General features: G+C 45.2%; 1 protein-coding gene across 1 annotated transcript in view; it reads right to left on the reverse strand.

Moving 5' to 3' along the window:
- rorc (RAR-related orphan receptor C) overlaps nucleotides 1-15,048 on the reverse strand; it is a 34,154-nt gene extending 19,106 nt beyond the window's left edge. The window contains exons 1-2 of the mRNA XM_066721126.1: nucleotides 14,544-15,048; nucleotides 8,976-9,005 (exon numbers count right to left, since the gene is read on the reverse strand). Of these exons, the coding sequence (XP_066577223.1) occupies nucleotides 8,976-9,005; nucleotides 14,544-14,607 (94 nt within the window). The 5' untranslated portion in view covers nucleotides 14,608-15,048. The remainder of the gene's footprint in view (nucleotides 1-8,975; nucleotides 9,006-14,543) is intronic.
- Nucleotides 15,049-15,498: the final 450 nt, after the last annotated feature.

Below are 15,498 nucleotides of genomic sequence, written 5' to 3' on the forward strand. Positions count from 1 at the left end.
GGCTGCAGTGCACGGATGGGGGGTCATTTGAAAACCATAATGGGGTTTCATCTTAAAAGAAAAAAACGCTGTCTGTGAATTGAACACGACATCAAAAGTGCCTGAAGACTTTGAGAAGGGCTATAGTTAGTATTTTAAAATATTTCAAATATATTTGAATAATCTTAATACTACTACTACTACTACTACTACTACTACTAATAATAATAATAATAATAATAATAATAATAATAATAATAATATATGACATATGCATGACACAATCGGCTAATAGGGACTATGCATGTATTATTATTATTATTATTATTATTATTACTATAGTAATTAGCACACACCCTTATCCACTGTGGCTGAAATTACTTTGCAAACACTAACATCCAGTGCTAAAACACACACAGCATCAGAAAGAGAAAGAAGTCCCTGAGCACAACCCGTCTGCTCGCTACCGTGATTTCAGACCCCCTCCGGCTGTGACGTCACTCGACCCCTCGCCCGGCGCTTCTGAGAACGGCCGCACTGATCTCGGCAGCACTGACCGCACAGGCCACCGTCCGTTCCAGAAGCTTCGCCGCCAGCGCCAGGGAAAGTCTCAGATCTCCATTACGTCACACCGTGACAAGCGGCGACGTCCATCATCCTTTTGTTTTCTGTTTTTCTATTGATTGGTTCATAGGCGAGATTTTAAATTAAACAATTTCCAAATATTATATTATGATAATAATAATAATAATAATAATAATAATAATAATAATAATAACAATAATAAAATAATAACAATAATATATCTTTCCAAATCAGTTATAATTCCACTTAACGTTTCAACAGAAAGACGGAACAGCAGCCATTCAATTAAATAGTGTATGCAGGCTACGAGTTTACCGATTGTGTGTGTAGTGCAGCCTCATGTATCTTATTGTAGGCAATATTCATGTTATAGTCACCGTTTGAATATTATGATTGCTTTATTATTATTAGGAATGTGTGCATGTTGCAGCTCACAGACAACCCTGTGCAAACGGCCGTGCAGTGAGAAATCAAGAAGCAACAGATCTAATCCAAATTTCAGATATTCGTCTTAAAAAAAGAAAAGGAAAGGAAAAAAAAAATCACATACACACACACGACCGCAGGATGAGAGCCGCCTGTCAGTAATTCAGAGAGCTGACTCAGGCGCCGCGGCTCCGGGGGCCCCTGAATATGAAACCCGGGGCCTCAGTGCACATCAATCAGAGCGCCCAGACTCAGACTAACGGGCTTGTACAGACGGTAAATAAACCGAACTGAAACCCGCTCTGAAAGTGTGTTGTTGTTGACAGTTTGATTGACAGTAAAGGCTGCGTTTGATTGACAGAAATGGATCGGGTTTGACTGATAGTTGATTGACAGTTCTGATTCGATCCCGGGTTACAGGCGCCATTTCACTCTCACTGTCTCTGTATCCAAACATACTGTTGTTGTTTTTTTAAGTTTAAAAATAGTAAATAAATACATAAATAAATCGTCTGATTAACAAGAAATATGATTTTGTATTTTTGTGCACAAATATATATTTTTGGTTTCTTTTCACTATCAGAAAACAATACAAAACACTTTACATTAAAACAAAATCACAATCCTGCAACTTAAAATGTTGTGCTTAATATAATTGTGCTTATTATTATGATTATTATTATTGAATACATTATTATTATTTAATTAAATATGTATAGTATTATTACTATTATTAGATTTATTATCATCGCTGTTGTTCGTTATAACACGCAACCTATGCGATTTAACGGCGTGCTTTTAGTTTCTAGTTCAAATAATCAAACTTGTTTATAGTTTAAATATTTTAAAAGTATAGTTTATAAAAAATAATTGCTTATTTATTTATTTATTTATTTATTTATTTATTTTGTATATGTATATTTAATATCTGTATTATTCTACATGTCGCAGTACTACGCCACACAACACATACAAACATAAATAAATACATAAATAAATACATACATACATATATAAAAAGCGGATAATGAAGTTTTCAATTCTGCCAAATGCGTTCTTGCAAAAATCCAAACTTCATAATAAAATCCCAGTCTTGGCACAAATCAGTTTCTAACGAGGCAAATCAAATGACGGGCCACATAATATTATTAACAATACGGCCATCAGCAACAGGAGCCGGTTAGAATGAAGGTGAATGTTTTAATATAAGGAAAAACGTTGTTTTTACATTGATAATAATAATAATAATAATAATAATAATAATAATAATAATAATAATAATAATAATATACTATAGCGCCCGGCACCGCGAGGGAAAAATACCAATCAACCCCGATCGAACAACCAATTAAAATATCGTGCAATTAAATTCACAGTGCAAGAGGAAGAGCGAGGGGTGTTGCGCCGGTTTAGACTTGCATTTCAATGTAGTCTTTTTATTGTTATTAATATTTTAAATATATATATAATGCATAGGTTCATTACTTAACTCACAAAAAACGGCAATACAGATACAGAAATAAGTACACGGTTTGCAAGCGCACGGATCTAACGGACAACATAAATGACTGACTCGCAATTGATGTTGGAGGAGAAGGGCGGAGGACAAAAAATAAGAAAAGGCAGGCAGGGGAGGAACGAAAGAAAGCAAACTAATTATCTCAAAAATAGCTTGTTCGATATTTCGGAGATGTTGGAAATTGTGAAAAACGGCAACTAAAGTAAAAACTAGAGGTTTCAATTTTAGTATCAAAGGAGAGTAAAATGACTTGAAAAGACAAGGGCTTCTTTTGTAACCATCATAGAATATAATTTTCACAATGAGTCAAGTTATAGCAGGACAGGCATAATAATAATAATAATAATAATAATAATAATAATAATAATAATAATAATAATGTGACTGACAAGCTATGGTGCATAGGTGGCCAAACAATTGATCCTATCTGAGAGAGATTTATAAAGACACAGAGCAGAACAAGATGCAAGAGCAAGTTGTTTCCAGATTCAAAGAGGACCAGAAAGCATCGCTGCCTTCATTCCAAACAATCTCATTCAGTCACACACTCCCCTTAATAAACCTTTGCTAATTCAACGACGTCTTTCATTGTTTTTTTGCAAATCGATTCAATTAGTGGAGCGACCAAAAGAAAAATGCACAGCCTCCACAATGAACGAATCACAGAAGAACAGCGGAAATGTGGAAAAACTGCAGAAAGTAAAGGAAATCCCCCCCCTGCACAAGTGAGCCCTGTTTGTACATCAGTAATGAGTAAACATGAAGTATAATTACACACAGCTAACACAGTAGGTACAATTCAACTCTTTGTGTCTTAAATCGTGGCATATCGGCTGCCATAAGATACACACGTACACATTGCCTACACTGGGACTACTAGGTCACTGTGAGTACACTGTGAGTAAAGCAGGAAACGGGTGTGTGTATTTAACGAAATAAAATAAACAGTTCTTTTGTTGTTTAGCTTTTCAGTATTTTATATACGTAAAGTTGTTTTATAGGCAGCAGGTAAATGAAACCTGCTTTTGAAGTTGTATAAATAAAGGCCCCTATGTGAAGTCCTGAGGAGTCTCGCTATTTTTGTGTATTATTCTTATTTTATTGTATCATTTTAACTTGCACATTTGAGTTGGCCGTATGGGATTTCCACACAAGGCGAGTGTGTAGACCGTGTCTCGTGTGGGGATTGGATGCTGTGCGCTTGGATAAAGGGCCTAAGCCAAGCAGCGTAAAACATAGAACATGTAACGTCCAGAAAAATGATTTTGAGTCCAAGTGTCTGTGTCCATGCCTGTGTGTGTCCATGTGTTTGTGTGTCTCTTTCTGTGTTTGTGTGTTTGTGTCCCTGTGACCGTGTATCTGTGTCCATATGTCTTTGTGTTTCTGTATCGGCGTCTGTGTCCGTTTGTGTCTGTGACTGCGTGTGTATCCGTGTTTCTGTTTCTGTGCCCGTGGGTGTATTTCTGTGTCTGTGTCTATCTCTGTGTCCATGTGTCTGTTTCTGTATCCATGTGTCTGTGTCCACGTCCGTGTTTGTGACCATATGTCTGTGACCGTGTGTCAGTGTCTCTATGTCTGTTTCTGTGTATCTCTGTCTGTATGTCTGTTTCTGTCTGTGTTCATGTCTGTGTGTCTGTTCATGTGTCTGTTTCTGTGTCCGTGTGTCTTTTTCTGTGCCTGTTTCTTTGTCCGTGTGTCTGTTTGTGTGTCCATGCGTCTGTTTTGTGTCTGTGTGTCCGAGTGTCTGAGTCTGTCTGCCTCAATGTTGACTACAGCACCTCATTCTCTTAACTGGGGTGCTGACGTCGGCTAAGAGGTGGTGCTGGCTAATCTGGCCCTCAGATGCGAAGCCACTGCAACAATGTGTGTCTCCCTCCCGGTACCTCTCTGGGCCACTTCCGGTCCGTTCCCCAATTCCCCTTGCTTGTGCTCCAGCTTGGGCCCACCTGTGACCCCATCCCCCTCCCACAGTTCACCACCCATCACTCGGCCGGCGGCTACGATCCGGGGCCAGAAGCCACTGGCCACCACTCGTCACTAGAGGCACAAGAGGGGTTCAGGCCCCTGGGCAGGCAGGGCGCCATGCCTCCACACCGTTTCCAGGACTGTCACCACCTCTCTGCTCCACTAACCCCCAGGGGAAGATCCTGGCTTGATGGCTTGTTGTGCCCAACTATTGTTTCACTATTACGTCAGCAGGGGGGAAAGCCTCACACACTGATACACTGAGCTTCTTGTTTTGTTTTAAACCTATTTTGAGTCAAAATGTCTGATCAGGCTAAGGGTGTGAGCTGAGACTAAATAAACAGAATAAAACTCTGTTCTGCGCTCTGACCCTGCCAGGACACCTCAAGTAAGAACTAAAAAGGGATTAATTGTTTAATTGCAACTGGTAAATTGCCACGATTGACCAATCATCATTTTTTTTTATCTGTGTCATTCGTTTTATTCTCTTTGCTCTGCTTTTCCATCTCGCGCTCACCGCTCTGTGTTTTCTTGAAATGCGTGTCTCCGGTGAAAACGCTTACGTTGCCCCGGGGAAAAGGGGGCGTCTGCAAATAAATACGTAAATAAGAAAATCCAGACTCAGAACAGCCTAATTGCCCACACTTTACTCTCACGCTGCACTGCACTGCTTTCCATGAACAAACGTATCATAATAGGAATATGAATCATAACAATCATAAATAAAAGCTGACTGAGCGCTTGATTGAGGACTGGCAAATTGATTAATTGATTGGGTAATTAACCAATTGCTTGCCTGTGCTAAGAGATAGACAGACAGACACACAGAACTTCCAGCTGTTTGCGCTGTGCCTCTTCTGCACACAGACACACGGATTGACATCTCTATAGATACATTGCCTGTGCGGTACCAGACAGACAGACAGACAGACAGAAAGACAGACTGACTGACTGACTGACTTGATCCCCTGATCTATACGCTCTGTGCAGAGGACTCCAGTGCAGGTTAACTAGGCCTTATACATGGACACCTCAAATACTTTTATCCTGATAACACTGCTACTGTACCAATCCCCAGTATTACTACTACACATAATAATAATAATAATAATAATAATAATAATAATAATAATAATAATAATAATAATAATAATAATAATAATAATAATAATAATAATAATAATAATAATAATAATAATAATAATAATAATAATAGGCATAGGCAGCACTGTGGAGTAGTGGTTAGGGCTCTGCACTCATGACTGGAAGGTCACGTGGGTTCAAATCCTGGGTGGTGCAGTGCTGTTGTACCCTTGAGCCAGGTACTTCACTTAGATTGCTCCAGTAAAATTCCCAGCTGTATAAATGGGCACAAGAGTGTCAGCTAAATGACAAAAAAATAATAATAGGATTAGTATTGACAGAAGTACAAATGATCAGTGTGAAACTCAGGTGCCTACCTCTCATTGCTGCACTGTGTCGCTGTCCCACAAGGCTCATGGTCCCTCTTCTTTTCTTTCTGTCTTGTCTCTCTCTCTCTCCTCGCACCACACAGCTGTCAAGAGTCTGCGCCGCGCCGTAACGACCACAAGACCAACAGCACAGAGTCTGAGATGGGGAGCCTCAACACCTGTCTCTCTCTCTCTCTCACTCTCTTTAAAGTCAAAATATTGGTCTCCCTCTCTCCCTCTCTCTCTCTCTCTCCGTCTCTCTTTCTAGCGCACTCTTGAAATACTCACAGCTCAGCGCTCACCACAAAAGACATACCCACACGGCTGGGCGACAGGCCCCGCCCCCACGCCCCACACCGGCCCCCGACTGACACCCGGGCCGGCCAATCACGGGGAGGAGTTGGGGAGCGGAAAGGAGGAGCCGCTCGCTGTGGCAAAAGTTCGAGAGTTCCCAGGTCCCCTGTGATGACATCGCTTGCACTCGTGCTGCCCTCCGCTCTGCAGCGTTCTGTAGTGCGAACAGCAGCCACAGGCACCAGCTTCCTGTCTCAGATCTCTGTCATTGTCCCCTCTGTCTCTGCTGTCTCTACTATCCCCACTGTCTCTACTGTCCCCTCTGTCTTTGCTGTCTCCTCTTTCCCCACTGTTCCCTCTGTCCTCACTATCTCCTCTTTCCTATCTTTCGCCTCTGTCCACTCTGTCCCCTCTGTCTCCATTGTCCTTGGACACTGATTGGACTGGACTGGACTGGACTCTATAGCAGAGTCACTGACTGGACTGGACTGGACTCTGTAGCAGAGTCACTGACTGGACTGGACTGGACTCTGTAGCAGAGTCACTGACTGGACTGGACTGGACTCTATTGCAGAGTCACTGACTGGACTGGACTGGACTCTGTAGCAGAGTCTCTGACTGGACTGGACTCTATAGCAGAGACACTGACTGGACTGAACTGGACTGGAATCTATAGCAGAGTCACTGACTGGACTGGACTGGACTCTATAGCAGAGTCACTGACTGGACTGGACTCTATAGCAGAGTCACTGACTGGACTGAACTGGACTGGACTCTATAGCAGAGTCACTGACTGGACTGGACTCTATAGCAGAGTCCCTGACTGGACTGGACTGGACTGGACTCTATAGCAGAGTCACTGACTGGACTGGACTCTATAGCAGAGTCACTGACTGGACTGGACTGGACTCTATAGCAGAGTCCCTGACTGGAGTGGACTGGACTCTATAGCAGAGTCACTGACTGGACTGGACTCTATAGCAGAGTCCCTGACTGGACTGGACTGGACTGGACTCTATAGCAGAGTCACTGACTGGACTGGACTGGACTCTATAGCAGAGTCACTGACTGGACTGGACTCTATAGCAGAGTCCCTGACTGGACTGGACTGGACTGGACTCTATAGCAGAGTCACTGACTGGACTGGACTGGACTCTATAGCAGAGTCCCTGACTGGACTGGACTGGACTCTATAGCAGAGCCACTGACTGGACTGAACTCTATAGCAGAGTCACTGACTGGACCGGACCTCTGCAGAGTCACTGACTGGACTGTTTTGTATTGGTAAGTCTTTATCCTGATGTAGAAGTAATTCATTTAGTGAAGAAGACGACAAAAAGAAAATAACACAAAGCACAGAGACAATTGAACGCAGAGCCACGCCCAGCGGGTTCTGTTTGCCTTCCTGTGTAGAAGATAGGAGGCCTGGCGCAGTGCACACATGTGGCAGGTTGTGTGCAGACAGGTGTGTGACTGCGGTCCTATTACAGATGGGCAGGGAGGGAAGCCCAGCCCCCAGCTCTGTAATTCATATTGTACGCATTGTGACGCAGCTGCACAATACCACCCCCCCCACCCACCCTCAGTGCAGTGAGAGAGGGGTGTTGCTGCTGCTGGTGGTGATGGAGTGTCAGTTTGCAAGGCAATAGCAGGTGGGACCCCTACAGTGCCCCCTGCACCAATGCCTGTTCACAAACCTCATCTTCCTCTCTCTCTCAGATAGTTAACCACAGAGCTACACACACACACTGACTGACACACACACACACACTGACATACACACAGACACACACACCCATGCTGATACACAGATACACACACCCTGATACATACACACCCACACACACAGATACATACACACACACACAAACACACACATACACACACACTGATACATACACACATTCATACACACACACACACATACACTGATACACACAAAGATACATACATGCAGATACACACACACACACACACAAACACACAGATACACACACACTGATACATACACACATTCATACACACACATACACACACAGATACATACAGAGACACACAGGCTGATATACACACACACACTAACCAATCAATAAGTCAGTCAATCAGTCACTGTGCAAGAGCTTCTCCAGAGTTGCCCCAGAGCACCTCACACACCGCAAAGCACAAAACACAGAAGAACACACGCACAGGGGACAGGCTCATGTGTCATGTCATGTGTCCCTGGGGCAGCCCTGTACCCCCCGTGGGCACCGCTCTGTGGCAACTCCTTTGGGAAGGGCGCTATATAAGAACACAGATTGATTTGACTATAATCATCGGTGGGGAGAATTCCACTCCTCTCTCCCCTCTGCTATGACTACTGCTACTATTGCTTCCAGTACTACTACTACAACTACAACTACTACTACAATTACTACTCCAAGCATCACTATGACTTCTCACGCGTGTACTCGTCGGTGGGGAGTGGGCCGTGTGCCTGACTGAGATTGAGCAGCACAATCTGCAGGGCTCCCGGCCTCGGCGGTTTTCGGCGCTTATCTGATCTGATAACGCAGTTAGAAAGTCTCGAATCAGATTAGGTATGATGAGAGTAAATCTAATTGAAAACACACCTCCAACACCAGAGGGCAGATCAGACACGGGAGCGTGTGTGCTTCCACCCCACCCGGCACAACACAGGGCTAATCCCAAACGTCGACGGTCATGGGTGTGTTATAAACGTGTTATAAAGCGATTGTAAACCGACGTGTACTTACACAAGTGTGTCTTCTTGGCCGTGACACTTCCTGCAAACAGACACACAGACAAACACACAACACAGACAAAACAGCATGAGTCAGGCGTTCAGCCGAGCGGCGGCACGTCAAGGTAAAAGCACAATGAACTCACACAATACACACACTGCTTGTATGCGCCACAAAACTGGGGAACAAGACTCCCCTCTCTCTCTCTCTCTCTCTCTCTCTCCCCCCTCTCTCTCTGACAGAAATGGACTATGAGGTTAATGTCTGGTATATGGTTGTCCTTTTTCGCACATCTTTTGAGAGAGAGAGAGAGAGAGAGAAGGTGAGAGAAAGAGAGAGAGAGAGGGTACAGGGGCAGTTGACGAGAAGGAGGGAAGGACTGATTTTATGTCTGAATGAGAGGAAAACAGCGATCGGGAATGAGGGAATGAAAGAATTAGAGAGGGAGAAAATTTGAGAGAGAGAGGGAGAGACAGTTAGTTAAAGTCTCAGATGTATAATTGCTGTGTGTGTTGTTCCTGATGTCACTCAGTCAGGACAATAAAGTTTTCTTCGAATTGAATGAAAGTTAGCTGAGAGACAGGGAGCTGGGCAGGGAGAGGGTTAGAGGTCAGAGCTCAGAGGGCAGGGGGGATTGGAGGGACCATCAATGAATGAGCAAGTGCAACGTGGCAGTGGAAAGTTTGTGAGTGGGTGTCTGTGGGTTGGGGGGGGAGGGAGGTTGTGCGACCAGAGGTTTCTGACGTTCGGAGATGGAGAGACAATCTGACAGCACGTTTGAGAAATGTCAGAGCCTGGGTGAAGGTGGCGAGGGATTGGGGGGGACAGGGGGGTCTTTATTTATAGCGAGTGGCACTCGTGTTTTCCGCGTGTCTCAGATATGGGAGTGTAGAGTAGTGAGTTGTGGTCTGTCCGCCCCCCCACTCAGAGAGAGACACAGGGAGTGTGCATGTCTGTGTCTGCGCAGCTTTTTAAGATGTTGGTTTTTTTTTTTTGGTTGGTGTTGTTTTGGTTTTGGCTCACTCAGTTTTGCTTATTTGGCAGAATAGGAAAATGTCACTTTCACTCGCAGGTGGTTTGACACACGATGTGGAGATCACAGCACAGCACACACACGCACATGCACGCGCACACGGACATACACACACATAGCATCATCTGTTTCGTAAGAAGGCCAAAACCCCCAAGAACAAGCAGGAACTAAAGACACTGCAGTGCAGGCCTGTAGAGCATCACCAGGGAAGAAACCCAGCACAAACACTGTCTGTTTGTGTGTGTCTGTGTGTGTGTAAGCTAGGAAAACGTGCACCAAAAAAAATGAATTAAAACTGCTCTGCAATGTTTCCCCCACCACCTCTCTCTCTCTCTCTCTCTCTCTCGCTCTCTCTCTCTGACCCTGTGTTCTAGTTTTTAAAGAATGCTGTCAGCAATACAGCATACCCCTTTCCCCTCCTCCGCCGCCTATCTCTCTCTCTGTCTCTCTCTCTCCTTCCCCCCACCCGCTCCTGTCTTTCACGGTACCCCTTCTCTCCTCCTCTCTGTCTCCGTCACCTTCCACCTCTTCCTACCTCCCCATCCCTCGTTCTTTCAACCCACCACCTCCCGTCTTCCCCTCTCCCTCTGTTGCTCCATTCCTCTCTCCCTCCATCCCTCACTCTCTCCCCACACACCTCTCTATCTCTCACAATGTCCCTCTTTCCCCGCTTCTTTTTCAATCCCCCTTTCTTAACTGACATCTTCTCTCGCCCTCCCCAACCCCCCCCCCAACTATCTCTCCATTCTTCAGTCAGCACTTTAAACCGCTTAACCTCCCTTCTCAGTCTTTCCTCTGAGTTGCGTGTCACTGGTACAGGCGTGTTTAGCACACGTGTGTCCAAACCACAGAACAGGTGCTTCTCTCTCTCTCTCTCTCTCTGTCTGTCTGTCTCTCTCTCTCTCTGTCTTTATGTCTCTCTCCATACCCATCTCTCTCTCTCTCTCTCTCTCTCTCTCTCTCTGTCTCTCTCTCTCTCAAAATCAAATTGCTTTATTGGCCTCCCAGGACTGGTACAGTATTGCCAAAGCATTTAAGGAACATAGATGACTGGTCACGGACAGTGGGTGCCAACTGTGCCACCGGAACCTCCTCTCCTAAAAAGATCGTCTCTCTCTCTCTCTCTGTCTCTCTCTCTCTCTCTCTTTCTCTGTCCCAGTTTCTGGTAACAAAGTGTTTATATGCAGTTTGTGTGTTTGCAACAGATGATTCAGTTAGTTTAGAGCCCCTGTGCCCAAACCGTGCCGTCTGAAAGACACTCTGGAGCCTGCAGGACTGTCCTCCGTTTTGTGTGTGTGTGTGTGTGTGTGTGTGTGTGTGTGTGTGTGTGTGTGTGTGTGTGTGAGTGTGAGTGAGTGAGTGTGCATGCAGTTAAATGAATCCCTGACATGGTGACACAGGCCACTGACACACACACCTACACACTGACACACACAGACGGGCATGTAGAGGAACATTCCCAAAGACACACCCCTACGGTGACATCTTTGCCAGCCAATGGGGTGGATCTCTTCGCCCGTGCCTGTGCTCAGCTGGCGTTACATAACTGCCTGCTCAGTGGGAACCTGGCCAAGGACCCCAGGCAGTTTGGTAACAGGCCATCCAAACAGAACGCCTGATCTGCAGGGGATTTTTGTCTCACACAAATGTCAGGTTTTTCTACTCTACTTCCCCTTCTCTCTCTCTCTCACTCTCAGTTCAATTCAACAGTGCTGTATTGGCATCGTAAGCAGTATTGTGATGGCAGTTTACTTAACAATAAGCATTGGTAAACACGGGGGTGGGGAAAGTCTCTCTCTCTCTCTCTCTCTCTCTCTCTCAAAATCAAATTGCTTTATTGGCCTCTCAGGACTGGTACAGTATTGCCAAAGCATTTAAGGAACATAGATGACTGGTCACGGACAGTGGGTGCCAACTGTGCCACCGGAACCTCCTCTCCTAAAAAGATCGTCTCTCTCTCTCTCTCTCTCTCTCTCTCTCTCTCTCTCTCTCTCTCTGTCCCAGTTTCTGGTAACAAAGTGTTTATATGCAGCTTGTGTGTTTGCAACAGATGATTCAGTAAGTTTAGAGCCCCTGTGCCCAAACCGTGCCATCTGAAAGACACTCTGGAGCCTGCAGGACTGTCCTCCGTTTTGTGTGTGTGTGTGTGTGTGTGTGTGTGTGTGTGTGTGTGTGTGTGTGTGTGTGTGTGTGTGTGTGTGTGAGTGAGTGAGTGTGCATGCAGTTAAATGAATCCCTGACATGGTGACACAGGCCACTGACACACACACCTACACACTGACACACACAAACGGGCATGTAGAGGAACATTCCCAAAGACACACCCCTGCGGTGACATCATTGCCAGCCAATGGCTCAGCCGGCGTTACATAACTACTCAGTGGGAACCCGGCCAAGGACCCCAAACAGAATGCCTGATCTGCAGGGGACTTTTGTCTCACACAAATTACTCGATTTCTTAGCATACCCCATTGTCTTACAATGGATTTACAATTGTTACAAGATATCACATTATTTCTTACATTTATCCATTTATACAGCTGGGCATTCTACTCTACTTCCCCTTCTCTCTCTCTCGCGCGCTCTCGGTTGTATTGGCATCGTAAGCCGTATTGTGCTAGCAGTTTACTTAACAATAAACATTGGTAAACACGGAGGGGGGGCAAGAGTGTATCTCTCTCTTTCTGTTTGTCTGGAATTGTCTCTTAAGTGTGTCTATCTCTTTCTCATCCCTTTATTCCCTCAATCTCTCTTGTTTTCTCCTTTTCACCGCCATGTCCATCTCTTCTAACTCTCCCTCTCCCCCTCACTGAGTACATTAGTCACCCATTTCCTTTTCTCCCTACCCCCACCCCCCAGTCTCATCTGTTTCCATCACTCCCTCCAACTACTATTTTTTTCCAATTCTGTCCTCAAGGCCTACACCTATTTACTTAATTGTACTATAGTACAGTATAGTATAGTATAGTATAGTATAGGGGCCAGACTGGAGCCAGCACTGTGTGCACTATAGTATAGTATAGTGTGGTATTGTATAGTATAGTATAGTATAGGGGCCAGACTGGAGCCAGCACTGTGTGCACTATAGTATAGTATAGTGTGGTATTATATAGTATAGTATAGTATAGGGGCCAGACTGGAGCCAGCACTGTGTGCACTATAGTATAGTATAGTGTGGTATTGTATAGTATAGTATAGTATAGGGGCCAGACTGGAGCCAGCACTGTGTGCACTATAGTATAGTATAGTGTGGTATTATATAGTATAGTATAGTATAGGGGCCAGACTGGAGCAGCACTGTGTGCACTATAGTATAGTATAGTATAGTATAGTATAGGGTCAGCTTAAACCACGTGCACTGGAAAAGCACAACAGCTAGCCAGCCAGACAAACAAAGGTAATAATTTAAAATCAGTCAACATAAAACACACACACACACACACAAAGGTGTATGACACTGCAATATAGTAACAGTTATCAGAAATGGCTTGGGAGGCTCTTGAAAGGAACAGCCAACCACGTCTTGAACTGTGAGACACATGCAGGACGTCAAAGGTCATGGAGGTCAGAAAGGTGTTGGGGGGAGTCACTGCTCGGCAGCACCTCCTTGTGGCAGAGCGTGTCAATAGAAGTGTCTGTCTGCGTCAGTGTGTCAGTGTGTCTGTGAGAGTCGTGATCATTTTCCGTATTTTGTGAGCATTCGTCAGAATGTCAGTGTCAGGTGTGTCAGTGTCCCTGTGTGCATCAGTGTCAGTGTGTGTCACATGACACTGACAGAGACTCAGTACAGGGACACAGTGACAGACTGTCACGCTGACTGACACTGACAGAGACACACTGACACTGACACTGTGACAATGACAGAGTCACACACAGACACTGACACCCTGACACTGACACTGACTGACATTGACAGAGACATACTGACTGACACACACTGACACTGACGGACACAATGACAAAGACATACTGACGTGGACTGACACTGACAGAGACACACTGACTCTGACACCCTGACACTGAGCGAGACAAACTGACACTGACTGACACACACTGACACTGACACTCTGACACTGAGAGAGACACACTGACACTGACAAAGATACACTGACACTGACACACTGTCTGACACTGACTGACACTGACACCCTGACAAGGTGTAAAACGAGCACCTTGGGCGGCACTTGGTAATTTTCCTGTCAAAACAGATCTCTGTTCTTCTGCATACAGCCATGAACGAACTCAGCTCACAATTCAAACCACTGACACAACTCGACACAAACAAAAAGCAAGAGTTAATTAGAAGGCAGGGGCACGGTATGTGACAAATAAAATACATGCCAATAAATCAACAAATAACTTCACTTGCAACGACTATTTCTGCTCCAGAGCGCAGACACACCAGCACCCAAACCCCACTGAAACAGTGCAGTTCACATGTCACAATATAATTGTTCTCACGCATTTAGCAGCGCTATACAGCAGCACTGTGCAATCGGACACGGAAATGGTTGTGCTTTTACACTTCTGATCAACACGTCACTCACCTGTCTTTGCGAGAGTTTCGTCCGGCGAACTGTGCGGGGATCTGGGCTCGTCGTCATCTTCCATTACTTTCTTTCTCTATTTTTATTTATTTTATTTTATCCCCCCCCCCCACCCCGTCCGCCCGCACTCCACTACTCTGCCGCACAAGATCCTTCAAAAGTACTTTGATGTGCATGTGTATGACCTCAGAAACGAACGTGGAACTCTTCGCAGTTGATACAGCTATAAAATGACGTCAGTGGCATGATTTTCTCACGCCTGTCTTCACGCACCGCGCTGTCTGTCATTGTGCCGGAGCCTCACCGCCAGCTCCCTCCCCGCCTCCCTCTCTCTCTCTCTCTCTCTCTCTCTCTCTCTCTCTCTCTCTCTCTCTCTCTCTCTCTCTCTCTCTCGCTTTCTCCCTCTTTCTCTGGGTTAAAACTAGTGAAGTCCAGGATCTGTTCCCATCCAGGGGAGACCAGCCGAGCGCCGAGACGGACTCTGGTGGCTCAATATAGGGCTGCTGTACACTGTCCCCCCCCCCCCCCCCCTCTCTCTCTCTCTCTCTCTCTCTCTCTCTCTCTCTCTCTCTCTCTCTCTCTCTCTCTCTCTCTCTCTCTCTCTATCCAGTACACTAATTAAAGTCACGGCCACCTGGACCAACCGCATACCTACTGTGCTGCTTCTGATTGAGCGGTTATGTAACTGGGCCGGCTGGGTGCAGTGGCGCAGTTCAGACAGAGACAGCGCAGTCGAGCGGCAGGTGCTGGTCTAGTAATATAAAGCGCAACTCTGATAATAATAATAATAATTGTGCAGTATATTGCACTAATGAAGTTATATTGTTCCATGTAAACAATCAAACTAACATTTTGCAAAATGATCCCGCAGGGACCGTGCTTTGCTGATATCAATATAGTTAGTCCGGTGTTTCATCGGTGATTTATGCAACGCTTCGCTGAGCGCCACGTCTCT

The sequence above is a fragment of the Amia ocellicauda genome, chromosome 14, assembly GCF_036373705.1.
Source record: "Amia ocellicauda isolate fAmiCal2 chromosome 14, fAmiCal2.hap1, whole genome shotgun sequence".
NCBI classification, from domain to species: Eukaryota; Metazoa; Chordata; class Actinopteri; order Amiiformes; family Amiidae; genus Amia; species Amia ocellicauda.